The following is a 27,723-nucleotide window of genomic DNA, read 5'->3' on the forward strand; positions in this document are numbered from 1 at the left end:
CTTTTCACTGTATACTAATACATGTGACAATAATAAATCAAATCAAATATGGGTCATCACAGTGCCACAGATCAACTTTCACTTAATTATGTAACAATTTATGAGGCGACGCGTGATTTTCTAATAAATCTTTGTACTCCGGAATGTGGGCATTTATTTCCCATCCTATATTCTTGCAAGGGTTATGGTGGGCTTTGGAACCCCTGCAGTCAATGTGGCAATAGAGGTTTAGCAATAAACTTTGGCAGGAAATTACAGGATATTAACCCAATAACATTACTGTGCAGAGTAGCAGCAACTTCAATTTTCATCTCACCTTCCTGTTGTGCTCAATCTAGATATTGGATCCGGAAAATTCACAAAAAGCTACACATTGCAATCAGAAAATTCCATTTTCTCAGAACTAACATTACTGTTTTTGACGAGCAAAATTCTGTCTCACGTGTTCATTGTTTAAGTTCAGTCCCTTCAAACATTCTTTAATGCTTTTTAAGTTAAATGTCAAAACACTTACCTAAATAATAAGTTTATACCAAAGAGAGTGAACATAACTCCAGCATAGCCCACGATCCCACTGGCATAGCTTAATTTGTAGAGTAGGAGAAACCATTTATAAACCAGCCTGTAACAGAAAAGAAAGACAGTGTGAGTAAGGATGTGTCCTAAAGAACCAAATATGGAAAACAGCGGCAATGTTAAACTCTCATGTGAAATTAACTGAGCTGTCTCAGTTATACACTGGACACAAGACAAAACTGTGTTTATTAACCAATATGCTGGTACGGTTGGATAATGTAGAATGGGAGGAGACCCATGAGGAGTATACACACCAGAATGGACCAGTTTGGCTGAAGGCCATCCTTCTGTGCTGTAAATTCATTGCAAATCTATATAACCAGTGACCGGCCAGGAGCGCAAACTACAAAGTCCCACACAGGTCCAATAAGGGTTTCTTCAGAGGTTGCTGCACAAAGTCAGAGCACCATCAAATCCATGCTGTACCTGTCCTGGAAGTGTTTGATGGGGAGTGTAGAGGCAGCTTTACTCTCTATTTAACCCCGTGCTGTCCCTGTCCTGGGAGTGTTTGATGGGGACAGTGTAGAGGCAGCTTTACTCTCTATTTAACCCCGTGCTGTCCCTGTCCTGGGAGTGTTTGATGGGGACAATATAGAGGGAGCTTTACTCTGTATCTAACCCTGTGCTGTACCTGTCCTGGGAGTGTTTGATCGGGACAGTGTAGAGGCAGCTTTACTCTCTATTTAACCCCGTGCTGTACCTGTCCAGGGTGTGTTTGATGGGGACAGTGTAGAGGATGCTTTACTCTCTATTTAACCCCGTGCTGTCCCTGTCCTGGGAGTGTTTGATGGGGACAATGTAGAGGGAGCTTTACTCTGTATCTAACCCCATGCTGTACCTGTCCTGGGAGTGTCTGATGGGGAGTGTATAGGGAGCTTTACTCTGTATCTAACCCCATGCTGTCCCTGTCCTGAGAGTGTGTGCTGGGGACGCTGAAGAGGGCGCTTTAGTCTGTATCTAACCCCGTGTAGTACCTTTCCTGGGAGTGTTTGATGGGGACAGTGTAGAGGGAGCTTTACTCTGTATCTAACACCGTGCTGTACTTGTCCTGGGAGTGTTTGCTGGGGACAGTGTAGAGGGAGCTTTACTCTGTATCTAACCTCTTGCTGTACCTGCCCTGGGAGTGTTTGATGGGGATATTCCAGAGGGAGCTTTACTCTGTATCTAACTACATGCTGTACCTGTCCTGGGACAGTGTAGAGGGAGCTTTACTCTCTATGCAGTTAAGAATCCACCACAGTATGTGGAGTCAGATTTAGGCCAAACGAGGCAGGGTTGGCAGATTTCCTTCCCGAAAGGTAATGTGAACCAGATTTCATTGTGCAACAAACAATCAGCTTCATGGTCACCATTACGGAGACTAGCTTTATAATCCAGATTTATTAATTGACTTTTATAATTCCGCCAGCCACCGTGGCTGGATTTGAACCAACGCCCCCAGATCACTAGCCTGGGTCTTTGGATCACCCGTCTAGTGACATTAGCACTGATATTACACAACCATCTCCCCATAAATGGTGGGACAGTGCAGAGGAAACTGTCGGGGACTGTGGTCATTATATCATAACGTTTAGCGTTATGTAAGAATAATTAACTCGAGGGGGGGGAAAGCCAACTTCAACGGGGTACGAATGGATCTGGGCTGAATAAGCTCAAGGAAAAGGTTAGCAGTAAAAATGGGAGCTGAACAATGGGCTACCTTCAAAGATTGCTCGGGCAGAATCAATGTATACTCCCTCGAAGGGGAAAGGAAGGGCAAACAAATCCAGAGCTTCCTGGATGACAAAAGAAATGGGAATTAAGATTAAAAAGATTGTTTCTCGGCCTTTTGGTTAAGGTGAAGCCCAAGGTGAGGGGCGATGCCGTTTCTTGTCCGATTGGATCCCGTATGTCTCTCTTGTGGAGGCCATGAAATAGCTTCAATTTGAATTGGAATTGGTTTTCAGAGCTGGCAATGAAATGGATTAGGGATTTGTCCTGTCCACGCTGCACATTGGCTTTGTAACTTTCAGGATGGAATTTACAAAAAATTAAATTAAGATGAAGCAAGAAAAGTGTGCTTACGACAGATGTCAGATGGATAATATAATGGAGAACCAAGCTGAATATAGAAGGTTCAGAGGGAAAGTGAAAAATAAAATAATAGAAGCAAAGAGGGGGTCTGAAGAGAGGCTTGCAGTTAACATAAAAGGGAATCTCAAAGTTTTCTGGGCATATAAATAATAAAAGGATGGTAAAAGGAGGAATAGGGCCGACTCGGGACCAAAAAGCGCATTTACACATGGAGCAGAGGGCATGGCTAAGTTATGAAATGAATTCTTTGTCTTTGCCAAGGAACAAGATTTTATCCAGGGCATGGTGAAAGAGGAGGTAATTAACACAGCAGGGGGTTTAAAATTGATCAGGTGGTGGTATTAGGTCAACTGCCTGTACTTAAAGTTGATAAGACACCAGGACCAGATGAGATGCATGGAAATGCAAATGGGCACTGGCCAGAATTTACCAGTCTTCCTTAAGACCTACAACCGGAGAATTGCAATGTTACAACCTTGTTCAAAAAAGGGTGTAAAGTTAAGTCCAGCAACTACAGGCCAGTTTAACTTCTGTGGTGGGGAAAATTCTAGAAATAATGATACAGGACAAAATTAATCATAGACCATAGAACATTACAGCGCAGTACAGGCCCTTCGGCCCTCGATGTTGCACCGACCTGTGAAACCACTCTAAAGCCCATCTACACTATTCCCTTATCGTCCATATGTCTATCCAATTACCATTTGAATGCCGCGAGTCCACTACTGTTGCAGGCAGGGCATTCCACGCCCTTACTCCTCTCTGAGTAAAGAACCTACCTCTGACATCTGTCCTATATCTATCTCCCCTCAATTTAAAGCTATGTCCCCTCGTGCTAGACATCACCATCCGAGGAAAAAGGCTCTCACTGTCCACCCTATCTAATCCTCTGATCATCTCGTTTATTCCTCAATTAAGTCACCTCTTAACCTTCTTCTCTCTAACGAAAACAGCCTCAAGTCCCTCAGCCTTTCCTCATAAGATCTTCCCTCCATACCAGGCAACATTCTGGTAAATCTCCTCTGCACCCTTTCCAATGCTTCCACTTCCTTCCTATAATGTGGTGACAAGAATGGCACGCAATACTCCAAATGCGGCCGTACCAGAGTGTTGTATAGCTGCAACATGACCCCATGGCTCCGAAACTCAATCCCTCTACCAATAAAAGCTAACACACCGTACGCCTTCTTAACAACCCTTTCAACCTGGGTGGCAACTTTCAGGGATCTATGTACATGGACACCGAGATCTCTCTGCTCATCCACACTGCCAAGAATCTTACCATTAGCCCAGTACTCCGTCTTCCTGTTATTCCTTCCAAAATGAATTACCTCACACTTTTCTGCATTAAACTCCATTTGCCACCTCTCAGCCCAGCGCTGCAGCTTATCTATGTCCCTCTGTAACTTGTAACATCCTTCCGCACTGTCCTCAACTCCACTGACTTTAGTGTCATCTGAAAATTTACTCATCGCATGGACAAATGCAAGTTCATGAATGAAAGACATTCATTCTTTATGGAAAACAGTGTATTGATGAGGTAACAGAGAGGGGTGACGAGGGCAAAGCTGTTAATGTAGTGTACTTAAGACTTTCAAAAGGCATTTGTAACAGTGCCACGCAACAGACTTGTGAGCAAAGTTATAGCTCATGGAATAAAAGATACAGCGGCAACATGGATAAGAAATTGGTTGAGGGACAAGAAAAAGAGAGCAGCAGTTAATGAATCCTTTTCAGGCTGGGGAAAGGGTTGCAGTGGAGTTCCCCAGGGTTCAGTAATGGGATCCTTGGCCTTGGCCAAATTTTAAATTTGCAGGTGATAAAAAAAACTTGGAAACACTGTAAACTGTGGGGAGGATAGTGTAGAACTTCAAAAGGACATAGGCAAGTTGGTGGAATTGGGGAAAAAGTGGAAGATGAAGATTAATGTGGAGAAATGCAAAGCGATTCATTTTGGTAGGAAGAACATGGAGATAATACAAAATAAACGGTACAATTCTAAAGGAGCTGCAGGAGTAGAGGGACCTGGGTGTACATGAGCACAAATCATTGTGGGTGAAAGGACAGGTTGAGAGAGTGGATAATGAAGCGTATAGTATCCGATTTATTAATAGGGGCATAGAGTACAAGGGCAAGGAGGTTATGCTAGGCTTGCATACGACACTAGTTCAGAATCAGCTGGAGTACAGCGCCCGCCTTTAGGTCCCAGATGTTAGGAAACATGTGAAGACATCAGAAAGAGTGGAGAAAAGATTCTTGAGAATGGTTCCAGCAATCAGGAGATTCAGTTAGAAAGATGGATTGGAGAAGTTGGAACTATTTCCTTGGAAAAGAGAAGGCGGAGGGGATTTGATGGAGGTGTTCAAAGACATGAGGGGTCTGCACAGAGCAGAGAGAGAGACATTGCTCGTGTTGGTGGAAGCATCGAGATCGAGAGGGCACAGATTTAAAGTAATTGGTCAAAGGTGCAAGGCGATAGGAGGAAAATCTTTTTTCACGGAGGTTAAGGTCCGGGATGCACTGCCTTGAGTGTGGGAGAGGTAGGTTCAATTGAAGTATTCAAAAGAGAATTAGACTGTTATCTGAAAAGGAAATAGGTTCAGTTACGGGGAAAATGGGGGGGGCAATGATACTAGGTGAATTGGTCATTTGGAGAGCCAGTGCAGAAAAACGGGTCGAATGGCCTCCTTTTGTGCTGTAACAATTCTGCGTATCTGACCCCATACTGTACTTGCCCTGGTGATGGGGACAGTGTAGAGGGAGTTGTACTCTGTATCTAACCCATGCTGTACCTGCCCAGGAAGTGAAAATGTGGAACAAGCTTAGTGCTGCCTTGCTGTTGAATGTGCCGTTCCCCAGCACTAATTCACTTCAATGAACAAGTTCACAGGGATTCACACTCTTTCCACAAGTGGGGGGAGTTTGGGGTTTTGTTTAATGTTCCGGGCGCCACGCCCGAGCTGCTCAGTGTAGATGACATCGCATGAAGCTTTATCCTTCCTGTAGTTTGTTTCGGAGAGTTCACTCGAAGGGGAAAAGGATAGAAGGATATACTGAAGGGGGGGGGGCTTGAGTTTTTATTGTTCATGGGATGTGGGTGTCACTGACTAGGCCAGCAGTTATTGCCAATCCCTAATTTCCCTTCAGCAAGTGGTGGTGAGCTGCCTTGTTGAATATAAAGGAGTAGCTTGCTGGGCCATTTCAAGGGAAGCGGAGGGAGCTCGCATTGTTGTGGATCTGGAGCCACATGCAAGCCGGACCGGGTGAGGATGGTACATTCCCTTCTCTAAAAGACATTAAGTAACCCAGGTGGGTTGGCACAGCAATCTGGTAATTTCATAGTCGCCGTTACTGAAACTAGCCTGTCATTCCGCTTTTAATTAATGAATTGAATTTGAACTCCACAAGCTGTCACGATGGAATATGAACTCCAAGTCTCTGAAGCACTTGATCAGGCCTCTGGATTATTCCTCCAATGATGTAACTGCTCTGCTACCCTCAAACATTAACATAGCTGTGTGATACACATGGACCAGGAGATGTTCTTTACCCGTCTCACCACAACCTTTGATCGGGTTAGTGAGTGATTAACCAAGCCATTCTTTTCTCTCAGAGAGCCCTCAGTCTTTGAAACTCTCTTCCAGGGAGAGCAGTGGCGGCAAGGCAATGAATATTTTTAAGGCAGAGGTAATAATAAGAATAATCTTTATTGTCACATGTACGCTTACATTAACGCTGCAATGAAGTTACTGTGAAAAGCCCCTAGTCGCCACACTCCGGCGCCTGTTCGGGTACACAGAGGGAGAATTCAGAATGCCCAATTCACCTAACGAGCATGTCTTTCGGGACTTGTGGGAGGAAACCGGAAGAAACCCACGCAGACACGGCGAGAACGTGCAGACTCCGCACAGACAGTGACCCAAGCCGGGAATCAAACCCGGGTCCCTGATGCTGTGAAGCAGCAGTGCTATCGAATGTGCTACCGTGCTGTCCATAATAGATTCTTGAATAACAAGTAGTCAAAGATTATCAGGAGTAGGCAGAAATATGGAGTTGAGGACATAATCAGACCAGCCATGAACTTGTTGAATCACGGAGCAGGCTCGAGGGACTGGACGGTCCACTTCTTCTCCCAACTCAAAATCATATATTCAGAGAGAGACACGTTTGTCACACGTTGTTGATAATAACTGGTCTTTGCACCAGGGTGAGATGGCGGCTATAATGAGACCGGGCAAAGTGGAGCAATGGGATTTAATGCCATGAGTGAACCAAGGGGTTTTACAGCAATCAATGATAGTTTCATCGTTGCCACAACTGCGACTCGTTTTATATTCCAGATTTATTAACGGAATCCAAATTTCACCAGTAGCTGGGGTGGGATTTGAACCCACCTTCAGAGGATTAGCCTGGGCACCTGGATCACTCTTAGGGAGTTTCAGCTGGCAAACTGGAACAAAGGTTTGAAAGGCAAGTAGAATACATGGCAGGAAGTATTCCTTCCATAATGCATTGAACTGTCAACCGAGATGAGGCACCCAAAAATAAAGAACATGTATTTTTAATGTGTTTCAGGATCTCAGCACAACTAAATAACCAGCATAGAAGAGTGACTCATGAGGATAACGGGACCTCAGTTTAACACCCTTATCTGGGCAGCGGCCCTCTCTCAGGAGTTTTGGCCTGGGGAAATGTCAGTTCAGTATCTAATGCTGAAACAGAAAGACGGTGAAGGGACGGTGAAAGGGGTAGAATCGCCCTGCAGGTTTCCCTCATTCACAAAGCAAGTTACCTGGGCGTCGTTCCCTCTAGTGGTTTCCGCGTTGCCCGGAAAGTAATAAAGGCTGTGATTATAGAGAACAGCACCCAGATCACTAGGAACCTCCACCAGTGCAGTTTAGCTGTGAAATACAGGGGCACCACCCACATCTGGAACAGTGTCACGAGCTGTGTGAGATCACAAAACACAAGTTTAACATCATACACTCACACTTGATGCACATCCGTGTACAGGATCCAGAAGAAACAAAGAAAATAGGAACAGGAGGAGGCCATTGGAGCCTGCTCTGCCATTCATCATCATGGCTGATCATCCAACTCAATAGCCTAATCCTGTTTCCCCCCCATGTTCTTTGATCCCCTTCACCCAAAGTGCTATATCTAACTGCTTCTTGAAAATGTAGTGTTTTGGCCTCAACTGTTTTCTGTGGTAGTGAATTCCACAGGCTCACCACCCTCTGGGTGAAGAAATTTTTCCTCATCTCCGTCCTAAATGGTCTACCTTGTATCCTCAGAATGGGACCCCTGGTTCTGGACGCCCCTACCTTCAGGAACATCTTTCCAGCATCCAGTCCTGTTAAAATGTAATAGTTTCTCTGAGGTCCCCTCCCCTTCATTCTGAACTCCAGCGAATAGAATCCTAGCCAACTCAATCTCTCATTTCTGGAGATCCATTTCCTCAGTCCAGGCCACATTTCACTGGCAGTGTCCTAACAATGCATTATTGGAAGAGCACTCAAACCTCGTCAGCCTGCCTGCGGTCTGTTCTATGTCTCGGCTGCACCCAAAACATTACTCCATGCCAGTGCCCCCCTCACTTTGAAAATATTCTACTTGAATTTGTTATTTACAAGTTTATATTCACAAGATAATAACAGGCATTTAGGTTTTCAGTGAAGCACAATGTGGGAGCTAGAAGTTTTCATAATTATACCCACTTGAACTGTGATTAAACAATTAAAGGACACAAGTCTGTTTTGAATCTGTTTAACATTAGGTTGGAGAGCGCAGGTCCAAGTATGCCCTGGAGCAATTTGAAGGGACATTGCACGAGAAGATGATAACAGTATTAAGGCATATTTCACTTTGAATCTTACAGCAGATAAGGAATGCATTTAACCCTTTGAAAGAGCTATCCAATTCGCTTTCCTCCCCTGCTCTTTCTCCACAGCCCTGTAATTTTGCTCCCTTCAAACAATCATTCATTTCTCTTTTGAAAGTTACTATTGAATCTACTTATCCTGCCCTTTCAGGCAGTGTATCACTGATCACAAAACGCATTGCGGAAAAATGAATTCACCTCAGACATTTGTCAATTATCTTGCATCAGTGCCCTGGTCTAGAAATGAAGGGGGAGACTACTCAAAATATAGCAAAGATGCGTAGGGGATTCCACAGAAGTGCAATTAGGCGTTTGGTAGTACAGGACTTGATTACTGCTGAAAACAAGAGATACACTGTCAAAGCTTTCTCGTCTTGCACTCATAGGGCAGATTCGCAAGAATACCAATTGTAAAGAGAGCAACAATTTATCCTGCACGAAAGAGGCTGCTGATTGGTTGGCAAGTGAACTCTGATTGGTAGAGACATTGCCATGGAGAATGCACCAAGGAATTGTATAAATTGTTGTTCCCTTGGCAATTGGTATTCTTGCAAATCTGTCCTGATGAGTACACGACAAAAAGCTTCGACAGCGTGTCTCTTTTTTCAGCAGTACGGGAAGTGCAATTGTTCCTCATTATAGACTGGAGACCAAAACATTCAGTTGTGTAACAAGACTTAAAGAAATATGTAAAAAAAGTACAATGGCCCCCATCTGCGACAACCATAGGTTCACCCCCACAATAATGGACGGCACCTTCAAAAGGTGGAGACAGGACAACGGGGCTCTGACGGTTGGGGGCATGTACACGAATGGTAGAGTGGCGACGCTGGAGGAACTCATGGAGAGGTTCCAGTTGCTGAGAGGAAACAACCTGAAGTACATTCAGGTTAAAAACTTCCTCCACAAAGAAACAACGATGTACCCCAGATACCAGGATACACACTAGTAGAAAGACTGCTGGATGCGGGTGACCTTGGGGAGGGGAACAGTGGGGACAAGTATGGGATACTGCTGGAGGAAGTATGCTCCCCCGCACTGGACGAGACCCGGAAAAAATGGGAGCAGGAACCGGGCTTGGAGAAAGGGGAATGAAATGAAAATCGCTTATTGTCACAAGTAAGCTTCAAATAAAGTTACTGTGAAAAGCCCCTAGTCGCCACATTGCGCCGCCTGTTCGGGGAGGCTGGTACGGGAATCGAACCGTGCTGCTGGCCTGCCTTGGTCTGAACTCTGGATCGAAGCACTGCACAGGGTGATCTTCACCTCCTTGTGCAGGGCTGAGCCTAACGCAGGTAAAGGTGGTGCACAGAGCGCACCTAACCAGAACTCGAATGAGCAGGCTCTTCCCGGAGGTGGAGGACCAATCGGCAGCACCACCCAAGGCTGCAAACTGGCCGTCCGACCTAGCGGAATTTCTCAGGCTGGAGGAAATAAAATCCCCGTCTGCGGATCGGAAGAGGGAGTCCTTAGAACATGGAAGCCATTCACCAACTTGTTTCAAGACCTGTTCATAGCCAGCAACCAGTAGCGCAAGAAAAGGGGTGGTGGTTATGAAGATACTAACTTCTAAATATAAGTGCGGGTTTTTTTTCTGAAAATGTGTAATTTATAATTTGTTGGATATAAAATATGAAAACTCAATAAGAAACAGCCCCCCCCCCCCAAAAAAAATGGACTCTATCTTCCCCTGGGCAGCACGGTAGCACAGTGGTTAGCACTGTTATTTCAAAGTGGCAAGGTCTCAGGTTCGATTCCCGGCTTGGGTCACTGTCGGTGCGGAGACTGCACGTTCTCCCCGTGTCTGCGTGGGTTCCTCCGGGTGCTCCGGTTTCCTCCCACAAGTCCCAAAATTGCTCGTTGGGTGAATTGGGCATTCTGAATTCTCCCACAGCGTACTTGGAACAGGCGCTGGAATGTGGCGACTAGGGGCTTGTCACTGTAACTTCATTGCAGTGTTTTTGTAAGTCTACTTGTAACACTAATAAAGATTATAAATATTCATTGACCCTGCCTCCACTGCTTATGCGGCTTGGTGAGATTCAGTTTTTTATAACGCTCCTGTAAAGCACCCTGGGATCTTTCACCATGTTAAAGTTGCTATTGAAATACAAGTTGTTGATGTAGCAATAAAAAAAAGAATTAATACAGGATGACTGAGGAGTCTGAAAATTCCAGTGGACGAAGACAGGACTGGGAGAACTGTGCCACCAACAATCACATGGGTGAAGAGTGAACATCTGGGTCCCTCTTTCCACTTCTTTGCCATTCCGCCCCCAGGCCTTGGCAGCCTTGATGGAGGCAACCCTCTTGGGGCCTCCTATTAACACTGCAGTATGCATGTTATTCCCACAGCTTTCGATGAGGAACCTGTTCAGCCACATTGAACTGATATAAAGATCCTGGAGTGACTGTACACTTGCTATGCAAATTGTTCCAGTCACATTGTACAATGCATAGCCTAAATAGCCCATCCGCCACCACACTGTCCTTGACTTCAAAAATTTGGTATTGGGATGTGGGCATCACTGGCCAAGACTGTCATTTATTGCACATCACCTCGGGGTTTTCTAGGCCACTTCAGAGGGTCATTGAAAGGGGCAACACAGGTGGAGAAGGTAGTCAAGAAGGCATACGGCATGCTTGCCTTCATTGGCCGGGGCATTGAGTATAAGAATTGGCAAGTCATGTTGCAGCTGTATAGAACCTTAGTTAGGCCAGACTTGGAGTATAGTGTTCAATTCTGGTCGCCACACTACCAGAAGGATGTGGAGGCTTTAGAGAGGGTGCAGAAGAGATTTACCAGAATGTTGCCTGGTATGGAGGGCATAAGCTATGAGGAGCGATTGAATAAACTCGGTTTGTTCTCACTGGAACGAAGGAGGTTGAGGGGCGACCTGATAGAGGTATACAAAATTATGAGGGGCATAGACAGAGTGGATAGTCAGAGGCTTTTCCCCAGGGTAGAGGGGTCAATTACTAGGGGGCATAGGTTTAAGGTGAGAGGGGCAAGGTTTAGAGTAGATGTACGAGGCAAGTTTTTTACGCAGAGGGTAGTGGGTGCCTGGAACTCACTACCGGAGGAGGTAGTGGAAGCAGGGACGATAGTGACATTTAAGGGGCATCTTGACAAATATATGAATAGGATGGGAATAGAAGGATACGGACCCAGGAAGTGTAGAAGATTGTAGTTCAGTCGGGCAGTATGGTCGGCGCGGGCTTGGAGGGCCGAAGGGCCTGTTCCTGTGCTGTACATTTCTTTGTTCTTTGTTCTAATTACGTTATCCTCATTGGTCTGGGACTGAAGACAGAGTCCAGACTTAGTAAGGGCAGTAGGTTTCCTTCTTGAAAGGGTTAATCATGAACCAATTGGGTTTGTGCATCAATCCGTCAGTTTCACGGCCAATTCTACTGCAGGAGATCCAGCCTCAGGTCTGTTCCATTTTTCAATTTGATCACGGCTGAGGTTACGGGCAGCACGGCGGACGGGCAGCACGGCGGACGGGCAGCACGGCGGACGGGCAGCACGGCGGACGGGCAGCACGGCGGACGGGCAGCACGGCGGACGGGCAGCACGGCGGACGGGCAGCACGGCGGACGGGCAGCACGGCGGACGGGCAGCACGGCGGACGGGCAGCACGGCGGACGGGCAGCACGGCGGACGGGCAGCACGGCGGACGGGCAGCACGGCAGCACGGCGGACGGGCAGCACGGCGGACGGGCAGCACGGCAGCACGGCGGACGGGCAGCACGGCGGACGGGCAGCACGGCAGCACGGCGGACGGGCAGCACGGCAGCACGGCGGACGGGCAGCACGGCAGCACGGCGGACGGGCAGCACGGCAGCACGGCGGACGGGCAGCACGGCGGACGGGCAGCACGGCAGCACGGCGGACGGGCAGCACGGCAGCACGGCGGACGGGCAGCACGGCGGACGGGCAGCACGGCAGCACGGCGGACGGGCAGCACGGCAGCACGGCGGACGGGCAGCACGGCAGCACGGCGGACGGGCAGCACGGCAGCACGGCGGACGGGCAGCACGGCAGCACGGCGGACGGGCAGCACGGCAGCACGGCGGACGGGCAGCACGGCAGCACGGCGGACGGGCAGCACGGCAGCACGGCGGACGGGCAGCACGGCAGCACGGCGGACGGGCAGCACGGCGGACGGGCAGCACGGCAGCACGGCGGACGGGCAGCACGGCAGCACGGCGGACGGGCAGCACGGCGGACGGGCAGCACGGCAGCACGGCGGACGGGCAGCACGGCAGCACGGCGGACGGGCAGCACGGCAGCACGGCGGACGGGCAGCACGGCAGCACGGCGGACGGGCAGCACGGCAGCACGGCGGACGGGCAGCACGGCAGCACGGCGGACGGGCAGCACGGCAGCACGGCGGACGGGCAGCACGGCAGCACTGCGGACGGGCAGCACGGCAGCACTGCGGACGGGCAGCACGGCAGCACTGCGGACGGGCAGCACGGCAGCACTGCGGACGGGCAGCACGGCAGCACTGCGGACGGGCAGCACGGCAGCACTGCGGACGGGCAGCACGGCAGCACTGCGGACGGGCAGCACTGCGGACGGGCAGCACGGCAGCACTGCGGACGGGCAGCACGGCAGCACTGCGGACGGGCAGCACTTCGGACGGGCAGCACGGCAGCATTGTGGACGGGCAGCACGGCAGCATCGCGGACGGGCAGCATGGCAGCATTGTGGACGGGCAGCAGGGTAGCATTGTGGATAGCACAATTGCTTCACAGCTACAGGGCCCCAGGTTCAATTCCAGCTTGGGTCACTGTCTGTGCGGAGTCTGCACATCCTCCCCGTGTGCGCGTGGGTTCCTCCGGGTGCTCCGGTTTCCTCCCACAAGTCCCAAAATTGCTCGTTGGGTGAATTGGGCATTCTGAATTCTCCCACAGCGTACTTGGAACAGGCGCTGGAATGTGGCGACTAGGGGCTTGTCACTGTAACTTCATTGCAATGTTTTTGTAAGTCTACTTGTAACACTAATAAAGATTATAAATATTCATTGACCCTGCCTCCACTGCTTATGCGGCTTGGTGAGATTCAGTTTTTTATAACGCTCCTGTAAAGCACCCTGGGATCTTTCACCATGTTAAAGTTGCTATTGAAATACAAGTTGTTGGGGACTTCCGGGTGCGGCGATGAACAGCTGAGTCGCATGTTTCGGCAGCTCCCGGTGAAACGGACTTTTGGGCTCTTGATAGGAGCCCCAACGGCAATTTTGCCGGCTAAAAACACTGTGCGGTAAACCAGAAGGGAATCCCCCCTGGATACGGATGGAAAAAGGAGAAAGTGGCCGGATTGCAGTGGATCCTTTAGAACAGCAGCAAGGAAGGCAAGCAAAAACCAAGATGGCGTCGGAAGGTGGCAGTTTAACATGGGGCCCTGAACAACAAGAGTTCTTGAAATGCTGTGTGGAAGAGATCAAAAAGGAAATGAAGAAAGAGCTGTTGGCCCCGATACTACAGGCGATCGAAGGGCTAAAGGAGGAACAAAAGACCCAGGAGCGGGAGCTTCGGGTCGTGAAGGCAAAGGCAGCCGAGAATGAGGACGACATACAGGGCCTGGTGGTGAAGACAGAGACGCATGAGGCACATCAGAAACGATGTGTGGAAAGGTTGGAGGCACTGGAAAACAACGCAAGGAGGAACAACCTGAGGATTCTTGGTCTTCCTGAAGGTGTGGAGGGAGCGGACGTCGGGGCATATGTGAGCACGATGCTGCACTCGTTAATGGGAGCGGAGGTCCCGGCGGGTCCGTTGGAGGTGGAGGGAGCATACCGAGTGATGGCGCGAGGACCGAGAGCAGGAGAAATTCCCAGAGCCATAGTGGTGAGATTCCTCCGTTTTAAGGATAGAGAAATGGTCCTTAGATGGGCGAAGAAAACTCGGAGCAGTAAATGGGAGAACGCGGTGATCCGCGTTTATCAAGACTGGAGTGCGGAGGTGGCGAGAAGGAGGGCGAGCTTTAATCGGGCCAAGGCGGTGCTTCATAAAAAGAAGATAAAATTTGGAATGCTGCAACCGGCAAGACTGTGGGTCACATATCGAGGGAGGCACCACTACTTTGAGACGGCGGATGAAGCGTGGACTTTTATTGTGGAAGAAAAACTGGAATGAGTGGGTTATTAAAAAGAACGTTTGAACAAAGTGGTGGGGCGAATGTGGGGGGCAAAGAGGGGGGTTAAAAAGGGGGGAAAGAGGAGTTTTATGTACTAATCCTGCGATGTGGTAACTTTTCTCTCTCCCACAGGTGGTGATGGGGGCAGGAGGGGAGGTGGAGGAGATGGGGCGTTGGCCATTGGGGGCGGGGCCAAGGGAGAAGCGCGGGCTTGGTTCCCGCGCTATGATAATCATGGCGGGAATAGAGAAGCAGGAAGGAGGGGGCGTCGCACGGTGCGAGCCGAGGTCACGGGGGAAGCCGAGGTCGGCCAGAGTTTGCTGACTTCTGGGAGCAACATGGGGGGAGTAATTACGCTAGCGGGGGATCTAGCGGGGGGGGGGGGGGGATTACTGGGTTGCTGCTGCTGGGGAGAGGGGGGAGCTGGTATGGGGGAGGATGGGCGGGGGGGGACCGCCTGGGGGAGATACAGCTGCGTGGGAACCGGGTGAGGAGCTGGAAAAAGGTGATGGCTAATCGACAAAGGGGGGGGGGGGGGGGTAGGAAGCCCCCCAACTCGGCTGATCACGTGGAACGTGAGAGGGCTGAACGGGCCGATAAAGAGGGCACGGGTACTCGCACACCTTAAGAAACTTAAGGCAGATGTGGTTATGTTACAGGAAACGCACCTGAAACTGATAGACCAGGTTAGGCTACGCAAAGGATGGGTGGGGCAGGTGTTCCATTCGGGGCTAGATGCGAAAAACAGGGGGGTGGCTATATTAGTGGGGAAGCGGGTAATGTTCGAGGCAAAGACTATAGTGGCGGATAACGGGGGCAGATACGTGATGGTGAGTGGCAAACTACAGGGGGAGACGGTGGTTTTGGTAAACGTATATGCCCCGAACTGGGATGATGCCAATTTTATGAGGCGGATGCTAGGATGCATTCCGGACCTAGAGATGGGAAAGCTGATAATGGGGGGAGATTTTAATACGGTGTTGGAACCAGGGCTGGATAGGTCAAAGTCCAGGACTGGAAGGAGGCCGGCAGCAGCCAAGGTACTTAAAGATTTTATGGAGCAGATGGGAGGTGTAGACCCGTGGAGATTTAGCAGACCGATGAGTAAGGAGTTCTCGTTTTTCTCCCATGTCCATAAAGTCTACTCGCGAATAGACTTTTTTGTGCTGGGGAGGGCATTGATCCCGAAGGTGAGGGGAACGGAGTATACGGCTATAGCCATTTCGGATCACGCTCCACACTGGGTGGACTTGGAGATAGGGGAGGAAACAGGAGGGCGCCCACCCTGGAGAATGGACATGGGACTAATGGCAGATGAGGGGGTGTGTCTAAGGGTGAGGGGGTGCATTGAAAAGTACTTGGAACTCAATGATAATGGGGAGGTCCAGGTGGGAGTGGTCTGGGAGGCTTTGAAGGCGGTGGTTAGAGGGGAGCTGATATCAATAAGGGCACATAAAGGGAAGCAGGAGAGTAAGGAACGGGAGCGGTTGCTGCAAGAACTTTTGAGGGTGGACAGACAATATGCGGAAGCACCGGAGGAGGGACTGTACAGGGAAAGGCAAAGGCTACATGTAGAATTTGACTTGCTGACTACGGGCACTGCAGAGGCACAATGGAGGAAGGCACAGGGTGTACAGTACGAATATGGGGAGAAGGCGAGCAGGTTGCTGGCACACCAATTGAGGAAAAGGGGAGCAGCGAGGGAAATAGGGGGAGTGAGGGATGAGGAAGGAGAGATGGAGCGGGGAGCGGAGAGAGTGAATGGAGTGTTCAAGACATTTTATAAAAAATTATATGAAGCTCAACCCCCGGATGGGAGGGAGAGAATGATGGGCTTCTTGGATCGGCTGGAATTTCCCAAGGTGGAAGAGCAGGAAAGGGTGGGACTGGGAGCACAGATCGAGGTAGAAGAAGTGGTGAAAGGAATTAGGAGCATGCAGGCGGGAAAGGCCCTGGGACCGGATGGATTCCCAGTCGAATTCTATAGAAAATATGTGGACTTGCTCACCCCGGTACTGACGAGGACCTTTAATGAGGCAAAGGAAAGGGGACAACTGCCCCCGACTATGTCTGAAGCAACGATATCGCTTCTCTTAAAGAAGGAAAAGGACCCGCTACAATGCGGGTCCTATAGACCTATTTCCCTCCTAAATGTAGATGCCAAGATCCTGGCCAAGGTAATGGCAATGAGAATAGAGGAATGTGTCCCGGGGGTGGTCCACGAGGACCAAACTGGGTTTGTGAAGGGGAGACAGCTGAACACGAATATACGGAGGTTGTTAGGGGTAATGATGATGGCCCCACCAGAGGGAGAAACGGAGATAGTAGTGGCGATGGATGCCGAGAAAGCATTTGATAGAGTGGAGTGGGATTATTTGTGGGAGGTGTTGAGGAGATTTGGTTTTGAAGAGGGGTATGTTAGATGGGTGCAGCTGTTGTATAGGGCCCCAGTGGCGAGCGTGGTCACGAATGGACGGGGATCTGCATATTTTCGGCTCCATAGAGGGACAAGGCAGGGATGCCCTCTGTCCCCATTATTGTATGCACTGGCGATTGAGCCCCTGGCGATAGCGTTGTGGGGTTCCAAGAAGTGGAGGGGAGTACTTAGGGGAGGAGGAGAACACCGGGTATCTTTGTATGCGGACGATTTGCTACTATACGTGGCAGACCCGGCGGAGGGGATGCCAGAAATAATGCGGATACTTGGGGAGTTTGGGGATTTTTCAGGGTATAAATTGAACATGGGGAAAAGTGAGTTGTTTGTGGTGCATCCAGGGGAGCAGAGTAGAGAAATAGAGGACCTACCGTTGAGGAAGGTAACAAGGGACTTTTGTTACCTGGGGATCCAGATAGCTAAGAATTGGGGCACATTGCATAGGTTAAATTTAACGCGGTTGGTGGAACAGATGGAGGAGGATTTCAAGAGATGGGATATGGTATCCCTGTCACTGGCAGGGAGGGTGCAGGCGGTTAAGATGGTGGTCCTCCCGAGATTCCTCTTTGTGTTTCAGTGCCTCCCGGTGGTGATCACGAAGGCTTTTTTTAAAAGGATTGAAAAGAGCATCATGGGTTTTGTGTGGGCCGGGAAGACCCCGAGAGTGAGGAAGGGATTCTTACAGCGTAGCAGGGATAGGGGGGGGCTGGCACTACCGAGCCTAAGTGAGTATTATTGGGCCGCTAATATTTCAATGGTGAGTAAGTGGATGGGAGAGGAGGAGGGAGTGGCGTGGAAGAGATTAGAGAGGGCGTCCTGTAGGGGGACTAGCCTACAGGCTATGGTGACAGCCCCATTGCCGTTCTCACCGAGGAACTACACCACAAGCCCGGTGGTGGTGGCTACACTGAAGATTTGGGGACAGTGGAGACGGCATAGGGGAAAGACTGGAGCCTTGGGGGGGTCCCCGATAAGAAACAATCATAGGTTTGCCCCGGGGGGAATGGATGGGGGATATGGAATGTGGCAAAGAGCAGGAATAACGCAACTGAAAGATCTGTTTGTGGATGGGAAGTTCGCGAGTCTGGGAGCGCTGACCGAGAAATATGGGTTGCCCCAAGGGAATGCATTCAGGTATATGCAACTGAGGGCTTTTGCGAGGCAACAGGTGAGGGAATTCCCGCAGCTCCCGACACAAGAGGTGCAGGACAGAGTGATCTCAAAGACATGGGTGGGGGATGGTAAGGTGTCAGATATATATAGGGAAATGAGGGACGAAGGGGAGACTATGGTAGATGAACTAAAAGGGAAATGGGAAGAAGAGCTGGAGGAGGAGATCGAGGAGGGGCTGTGGGCAGATGCCCTAAGCAGGGTAAACTCGTTGTCCTCGTGTGCCAGGCTAAGCCTGATTCAGTTTAAGGTATTACACAGGGCGCATATGACTGGAGCACGGCTCAGTAAATTTTTTGGGGTGGAGGATAGGTGTGCGAGGTGCTCGAGAAGCCCAGCGAATCATACCCATATGTTTTGGTCATGCCCGGCACTACAGGGGTTTTGGATGGGGGTGACAAAGGTGCTTTCAAAAGTAGTAGGAGTCCGGGTCGAGCCAAGCTGGGGGTTGGCTATATTTGGGGTTGCACAAGAGCCGGGAGTGCAGGAGGCGAGAGAGGCCGATGTTTTGGCCTTTGCGTCCCTAGTAGCCCGGCGCAGGATATTGCTAATGTGGAAAGAAGCCAAGCCCCCGGGGGTGGAGACCTGGATAAATGACATGGCGGGGTTTATAAAGCTAGAGCGGATTAAGTTCGTCCTAAGGGGGTCGGCTCAAGGGTTCACCAGGCGGTGGCAACCGTTCGTCGAATACCTCGCAGAAAGATAGACGGAATGGAAAAAAGAAGGCAGCAGCAGCAGCCCAGGATCGGGGGGGGGGGGGGGGGGGGGGGGGAGGAGGAACCAGAAGGACTCTCAGGGTTGTTAATATATACTGTATAGTATGTATAGGTCGTTGCTACAGATAATTATATATTGGACTGTTAAATTATATTTTTGGAGAGTGTTACTTGTGACAAGGCAGTTGCCAATTAGGGCTAGTTTTCATTTTTGTTATTTATTATTTATTCACTTTTTGTTTATAAAATAGGTCATTGTTATTTGTGTTATAATATTGTGTAAAGGATGCACAATGTACTGTGTTGGTTGACCAAAAATTTTCAATAAAATATTTAATTAAAAAAAAAGAAATACAAGTTGTTGATGTAGCAATAAAAAAAGAATTAATACAGGATGACTGAGGAGTCTGAAAATTCCAGTGGACGAAGACAGGACTGGGAGAACTGTGCCACCAACAATCACATGGGTGAAGAGTGAACATCTGGGTCCCTCTTTCCACTTCTTTGCCATTCCGCCCCCAGGCCTTGGCAGCCTTGATGGAGGCAACCCTCTTGGGGCCTCCTATTAACACTGCAGTATGCATGTTATTCCCACAGCTTTCGATGAGGAACCTGTTCAGCCACATTGAACTGATATAAAGATCCTGGAGTGGCTGTACACTTGCTATGCAAATTGTTCCAGTCACATTGTACAATGCATAGCCTAAATAGCCCATCCGCCACCACACTGTCCTTGACTTCAAAAATTTGGTATTGGGATGTGTGCATCACTGGCCAAGACTGTCATTTATTGCACATCACCTCGGGGTTTTCTAGGCCACTTCAGAGGGTAATTACGTTATCCTCACTGGTCTGGGACTGAAGACAGAGTCCAGACTTAGTAAGGGCAGTAGGTTTCCTTCCTGAAAGGGTTAATCATGAACCAATTGGGTTTGTGCATCAATCAGTCAGTTTCACGGCCAATTCTACTGCAGGAGATCCAGCCTCAGGTCTGTTCCATTTTTCAATTTGATCAAAGCTGAGTTTATGGGCAGCACGGCGGACGGGCAGCACGGCGGACGGGCAGCACGGCGGACGGGCAGCACGGCGGACGGGCAGCACGGCGGACGGGCAGCACGGCGGACGGGCAGCACGGCGGACGGGCAGCACGGCGGACGGGCAGCACGGCGGACGGGCAGCACGGCGGACGGGCAGCACGGCGGACGGGCAGCACGGCGGACGGGCAGCACGGCGGACGGGCAGCAGGGCGGACGGGCAGCAGGGCGGACGGGTAGCAGGGCAGCACGGCGGACGGGCAGCAGGGCAGCACGGCGGACGGGCAGCAGGGCAGCACGGCGGACGGGCAGCAGGGCAGCACGGCGGACGGGCAGCAGGGCAGCACGGCGGACGGGCAGCAGGGCAGCACGGCGGACGGGCAGCAGGGCAGCACGGCGGACGGGCAGCAGGGCAGCACGGCGGACGGGCAGCAGGGCAGCACGGCGGACGGGCAGCAGGGCAGCACGGCGGACGGGCAGCAGGGCAGCACGGCGGACGGGCAGCAGGGCAGCACGGCGGACGGGCAGCAGGGCAGCACGGCGGACGGGCAGCAGGGCAGCACGGCGGACGGGCAGCAGGGCAGCACGGCGGACGGGCAGCAGGGCAGCCCGGCGGACGGGCAGCAGGGCAGCCCGGCGGACGGGCAGCAGGGCAGCCCGGCGGACGGGCAGCAGGGCAGCCCGGCGGACGGGCAGCAGGGCAGCCCGGCGGACGGGCAGCAGGGCAGCCCGGCGGACGGGCAGCAGGGCAGCCCGGCGGACGGGCAGCAGGGCAGCCCGGCGGACGGGCAGCAGGGCAGCCCGGCGGACGGGCAGCAGGGCAGCCCGGCGGACGGGCAGCAGGGCAGCCCGGCGGACGGGCAGCAGGGCAGCCCGGCGGACGGGCAGCAGGGCAGCCCGGCGGACGGGCAGCAGGGCAGCCCGGCGGACGGGCAGCAGGGCAGCCCTGCGGACGGGCAGCAGGGCAGCCCTGCGGACGGGCCGCAGGGCAGCCCTGCGGACGGGCCGCAGGGCAGCCCTGCGGACGGGCCGCAGGGCAGCCCTGCGGACGGGCAGCAGGGCAGCACTGCGGACGGGCAGCAGGGCAGCACTGCGGACGGGCAGCAGGGCAGCACTGCGGACGGGCAGCAGGGCAGCACTGCGGACGGGCAGCAGGGCAGCACTGCGGACGGGCAGCAGGGCAGCACTGCGGACGGGCAGCAGGGCAGCACTGCGGACGGGCAGCAGGGCAGCACTGCGGAAGGGCAGCAGGGCAGCACTGCGGACGGGCAGCAGGGCAGCACTGCGGACGGGCAGCAGGGCAGCACTGCGGACGGGCAGCAGGGCAGCACTGCGGACGGGCAGCAGGGCAGCACAGCGGACGGGCAGCAGGGCAGCACCGCGGACGGGCAGCACGGCAGCACCGCGGACGGGCAGCACGGCAGCACCGCGGACGGGCAGCAGGGCAGCACCGCGGACGGGCAGCAGGGCAGCACCGCGGACGGGCAGCAGGGCAGCACCGCGGACGGGCAGCAGGGCAGCACCGCGGACGGGCAGCAGGGCAGCACCGCGGACGGGCAGCACGGCAGCACCGCGGACGGGCAGCACGGCAGCACCGCGGACGGGCAGCACGGCAGCACCGCGGACGGGCAGCACCGCGGACGGGCAGCACGGCAGCACCGCGGACGGGCAGCACGGCAGCACCGCGGACGGGCAGCACGGCAGCACCGCGGACGGGCAGCACGGCAGCACCGCGGACGGGCAGCACGGCAGCACCGCGGACGGGCAGCACGGCAGCACCGCGGACGGGCAGCACGGCAGCACCGCGGACGGGCAGCACGGCAGCACCGCGGACGGGCAGCACCGCGGGCGGGCAGCACCGCGGGCGGGCAGCACCGCGGACGGGCAGCACCGCGGACGGGCAGCACCGCGGACGGGCAGCACCGCGGACGGGCAGCACCGCGGACGGGCAGCACCGCGGACGGGCAGCACCGCGGACGGGCAGCACCGCGGACGGGCAGCACCGCGGACGGGCAGCACCGCGGACGGGCAGCACTGCGGACGGGCAGCACTGCGGACGGGCAGCACTGCGGACGGGCAGGACAGGCAGCACTGCGGACGGGCAGCACGGCAGCACTGCGGACGGGCAGCACTGTGGATAGCACAATTACTTCACAGCTCCAGGGTCCCAGGTTCAATTCCAGCTTGGGTCACTGTCTGTGCAGAGTCTGCACATTCTCCCAGTGTGTGCGTGGGTTTCCTCCGGGTGCTCCGGTTTCCTCCCACAGTCCAAAGATGTGCAGGTTAGGTGGATTGGCCATGATAAATTGCCCGTGGTGTCCAAAATTGCCCTTAGTGTTGGGTGGGGTTACTGGGTTATGGGGATAGGGTGGAGGTGTGGACCTTGGGTAGGGTGCTCTTTCCAAGAGCTGGTGCAGACTCGATGGGCCGAATGGCCTCCTTCTGCACTGTAAATTCTATGATATATGTCAATGTGCTCTCAATTACATTGTTCAGGAAAAAAGGTGATGGGTATCTGGCACAAATAGAGAGATGGTTGAGACACTTGACTGCCCCTCTACACAGCTACATTCGCGGCTGGATGCCCCTGGAAAGGGAACATGCGGTGTCCCAATGGCACCTTCGAAGCCTTCCGGGCCCGGTGGGCACTGCAGGAGCTTGACCCCTTTACACATTTTAATTTGATGTTTTAAAGTTTCATTTGTGATTCACTTTTTGGTTAAGGCAGTTTCCCTTTAAGGGGCTGTTTCCCTTTAATTTGTCTCAGTTTATTTGATTTAGTTCACTTGGTTATTTGCATTGCTCAAAACAGCAGGACATTGGGGGTGGGGGTGGAAATGAGATGAGGAGTTTCAACACTGAACAAAGTCAATGAACACTCTTGGCAAAGAATGGCTGTGTCTTAGTTTTCATATCTGTACCTCAACACCCCTTAGTTCAACATCCATTAATATCCTTACTCAGAGACGGTAATTTCTCTCTATTTAACCTCCAAATCCTTTACTCACCGTAAAGATCACAATCAGACAATCCCGTAATCTTTTAACTGCAAGGAAATACAAACCTAGACCATGCAACCTGTCCTTATAACGTAGTATTATTCTGGTGAATCTGTATTAAATCTGGAGCGGGCAAAGTGGCAGATACTAATAATAATAATCGCTTATTGTCACAAATAGGCTTCAATGAAGTTACTGTGAAAAGCCCCTAGTCGCCACATTCCGGTGCCTGTTCGGGGAGGCCGGAACGGGAATTGAACCCGCGCTGCTGGCATTGTTCTGCATTGCAAGCTAGCTATTTAGCCCACTGTGCTAAACCAGCCCCTAGATGGAATACAGTGCAGAAAGGTGTGAGGTTATGCACTTTGGAAGGAGGAATGGAGGCATTGACTATTTTCTAAATGGGGTCTAAAAGCTTAGGAAATCAGAAGCACAAAGGGACTGGGAGTCCTTGTTCACGATTCTCTTAAGGTTAACGTGCAGGTTCAGTCGGCGGTTAGGAAGGCGAATGCAATGTTAGCATTCATGTTGAGAGGGCTGGAATACAAGACCAGGCGCCTGTTCGGGGAGGCTGGTACGGGAATTGAACCGTGCTGCTGGCCTGCCTTGGTCTACTTTAAAACCCAGCTATTTAGTCCAGTGTGCTAAACCAGCCCCTGAAGGATGAGGGAAGGGATCTTACTGAAACTCACAGGATACTGCGACGCCTGGATAGAGTGGACTTGGAGAGGATGTTTCCACTTGTAGGAAAAACTAGAAGCAGAGGACACGGTCATGTGAGAGTACCTTTAAGAAATGGGTGTTTATAAATGGGTGTATATAAATATCTGTAGTGAGTGTACCTTTACGAAATGGGTGTTTACTACTGCAGTGATGTCAGAGAGTGGGTGGAGCTGGGCTGTCAGCTTTTTACTTTCACTTTCGGCTTTTTGCTGCAGGGTGGGTTTGGTTTCATTTTAGTTTTGGAGAAGCTGCAATCACAGCAGGATGTGTGAATCTCTGCAAGCTTATGAATGTCTTTGCTGATTTCAACGTGGCAACTGTTCTCAGTAGTGAATTTAAACCTGAGGTACTTCTGTTAAAAGGTTTTGTTTTAAGTCTTATGGATGTTAAAAGGAAAGCTCAAGGATCACTTAGTGTTGTATTCTTTGGGGGTTGTATTTGAATTGATGGTTGCCAAGATGTTTACTGTATGTTTTAAAAAGATTAACTTGAGTTAATCGAATAAACATTATTTTGCTTTAAAAAATACTTTTCCATTTCTGCTGTACCACACCTGTAGGGTGGGCCGTGTGCTCCCCATACCACAATCTAGTAAAAGTTGTGGGTCAGGTGAACTCCATGATACACTTTGGGGTTCTCTAAACCCTGGCCCATAACAACACAATCTCAGACTAAAGGGACGACCCTTTAAAACAGAGATGAGGAGAAATTTCTTCAGCCAGAGGGTGGTGAATCTGTGCTACTCTTTGCCGCAGAAGCCAAATCACAGCGTCATTAAGTCAGAGAGAGATCGGTTCTTGATTACTAAGGGGATCAGAGGTTATGGGGAGAAGGCAGGAGAATAGGCATGAGAAACAAATCAACCATGACTGAATGGCGGAGCAGAGCCGATGGGCCGAGTGGCCTAATTCTGCTCCCATGAATTGCATCCTCCCAGAATTGAATGCAGTTACTCTAGATGGGGTCTAACCAGATTTATACAACTAAACCCTGGCTTCCACCTCTTTGCATACCGTACCCCTCAGGATAAAAAACTTGAATACTTGAAACTTGTACATCTGATGTGCTAACTGTAATTTTACCACATGCAAAAAAAAAAAAACATCAATTCAAGTTCTCAAAGTCTATGGCTGGACTTGAAGTCGCTTTCCCTGGATTTTTCCTTCAGTATCACAACCGTTGCCGTACGTGAAATAAATACACCCTTACATTGTAGGACTTGGCATGTCTCTGCTTCCACTGCACCAGAAGAATCTGTGCAACCACCAAGGTAACAATGAGAATGAGGACCATCTCCGCGTGCATCGCCTCGTGCCCACGATGTTTGGCATGCATCCGTGCATGCTCCACCCTGAAATAAAGCACATCTTAGTCAACAGGTCAAGACCATTGGGGTGATCCAAGATCTGAAAGGTATTGTATAAATGCAAGCTTTTCTCTTCTTGCCCTCAGGTCATCCAAAAGCACTCCACAGCCAAGGAAGTCGTTTCCTGAAGCGCCATCATTGTTTTTGCAGCAAAAAGACAAGCCAATTGGCCCAAACTGTCCATACTGCATTTATGCCCCACTACAGCCTATTCTTAACCCCTCATCCAACTATATCACAATATTGCTGGAAAAAAGGAGACTTGGCAAAGCATTTAGTCCTTCACTCATCAGGACAATTCACAAGAATACCAATGTAGATTGGTTGGCAAGTGGACGTTTATTCGTAGAGGCATTGCCATGAATAATGCACCAGTTGATGGTGACTGACAGTTAACTGCCACGCATCCGTTTTAAATTGAAACCAGGCAGCTTGACTCTGATTGGTCAAAGAATGAACTAGTGAATGGCTTTCATTTTTGTTCAGCTGAAACAGGCGCAATCATAGAATCAAAGCATCCCTACAGTGCAGAAACAGGCCATATGGCCCATTGAGTCTACACCTACCATCTTGAAAGAACACCTGACACCCAGGCCCACTCCCCCACCCCATCCCTGTAACCCACCTAACCTTAGGACGCTACGGACGATTTATCATGACCAATTCACCCAACCCGCACAATCTTCGGACTGTGGGAGGAAACCAGCACCCGCAGGAAACCCACGCAGACACGGGGGGAGTGCAAACTCCACACAGGTAGTCACCAGAGGCCTGAATTGAACCCGGGACCACAGCACGGTGAGGCAGCAGTGATAACCACGGCCACCGTGCTGCCCAGTGTGTACATGTTCCGTCTGTCTATAAAAAACAGGACCACGTGTATAAATATATGTCGATTCCAGGACATGCACTGCAAGCCCATCTGACAATCGTAAACTGGTCGTCAGCAAATGTTGTCCAATCACATCTAATGGTGGACACTGTTCTGAGTTTTACACGCACAGGCCCACATACGAATTAGGAGTTGGCCACTCAGCCCCTCCGAGCCTGCCCCACCATCCAATGAGATCATGGCTGATCCAATTTTAACCTCAAATTCACATTCCTGGCTACTTCCCATAACCTTTCACCTTCTTCACCCCTTCCTGATCAAGAATCTACCTTAAAGATATTCAAAGACTCTGCCTCAACCACCACTGATGAAGAGAATTCCAAAGTCTCATGACCCTTTGATAGAAAAACGATTTCCTCATCTCTGGGGGCGGTCCCTTACGTTTTAATAGTAACCCCAAGTTCCAGATTCTCCCACAAGAGGAATCATCCTCTCCACATCCACCTTAGCGAGTCCCCTCAGGATCTTATATTCCTCAATCAAATCACCTCTTATTCTTCTATATTCCAGCGAATATTAGACTAACTGGTCAAGCCAATCGTCAAGACAATCTGGCCATTCCAGGTATTAGTCTAGTGAACCTTCTCTGCACTGCTTCCAATACATTTACATCCTTCCTTAAATAAGGAGACCAATACACAATAAACAGTGTAATTCTATAATCTTTGCTAATTACTTGCAGCGCCTGCATATTCACCTTCGCGATTCATTCACTAGGACCCCCAAGTCCTTCTGTATCTCAGAGCTCTACAATCTCACACCATTTAGATAATCTTTATTTGTCCTGCCAAAATGGGCAAGCTCACATTTTCCACATTATATTCCATTTGGCAGATCTTTGCTCACTCACCAAACCTAGGTCTATATCCTTTTGTAGCCTCCTTATGTCCTTTTCACAACTTATTGTCCTACCTCTCTTTGTGCCATCAGCAAATTTAGCGACCTCCAAGCCCTACATCCAAGTCACCAATATAAATTGGAAAAGCTTGAGGTCCCGGCACTAATCCCCGAGGAACACTACTCGTTACATCTTGCCAACTAGAAAAAGATCCATTTATGCCTTTGTTTCCTAATTGCTAGCCAATCTTTTACCCATGCCAATATGTTGCTCTCTATACCACAAGCTTTTATTTTCCGCAGTAACCTGTGATGAGGCACCTTCTAAGTACAGTACATCCACCACCACCCCTTTATCCACAGCACATGTTACTTCTTCAAAGAACTCCAACCAATCGGCTAAACATGGTTTCCCTTTGGAAAAGCATGCTGACTCTGTCTGATTACCGTGAATGCATCCAAGTGCCCTGTTGTAAAGCCTTTAACAATAACTTTCACCATTTTCTTTATGACAGATTATCATAGCATTTACAGTGCAGAAGGAGGCCATTCGGCCCATCGAGTCTGCACCGGCTCTTGGAAAGAGCACCCTACCCAAGGTCAACACCTCCACCCTATCCCCATAACCCAGTAACCCCACCCAACACTAAGGGCAATTTTGGACACTACAAGCAATTTATCATGGCCAATCCACCTAACCTGCACATCTTTGGACTGTGGGAGGAAACCCGAGCACCCGGAGGAAACCCACGCAGACACAGGGAGAACGTGCAGACTCCGCACAGACAGTGACCCAAGCCGGAATCGAACCTGGGACCCTGGAGCTGTGAAGCAATTGTGCTATCCACAATGCTACCGTGCTGCCCCTAGCTTCTAG

At 50.9% G+C, this 27,723-nt stretch overlaps 1 protein-coding gene across 1 annotated transcript in view; it reads right to left on the reverse strand.

Moving 5' to 3' along the window:
- rnf121 (ring finger protein 121) overlaps window positions 1-27,723 on the reverse strand; it is a 122,392-nt gene that overhangs the window by 35,090 nt on the left and 59,579 nt on the right. The window contains exons 3-5 of the mRNA XM_072477492.1: window positions 24,961-25,102; window positions 7,442-7,596; window positions 515-622 (exon numbers count right to left, since the gene is read on the reverse strand). Of these exons, the coding sequence (XP_072333593.1) occupies window positions 515-622; window positions 7,442-7,596; window positions 24,961-25,102 (405 nt within the window). The remainder of the gene's footprint in view (window positions 1-514; window positions 623-7,441; window positions 7,597-24,960; window positions 25,103-27,723) is intronic.

Source organism: Scyliorhinus torazame, chromosome 15 (assembly GCF_047496885.1).
Source record: "Scyliorhinus torazame isolate Kashiwa2021f chromosome 15, sScyTor2.1, whole genome shotgun sequence".
NCBI classification, from domain to species: domain Eukaryota; kingdom Metazoa; phylum Chordata; class Chondrichthyes; order Carcharhiniformes; family Scyliorhinidae; genus Scyliorhinus; species Scyliorhinus torazame.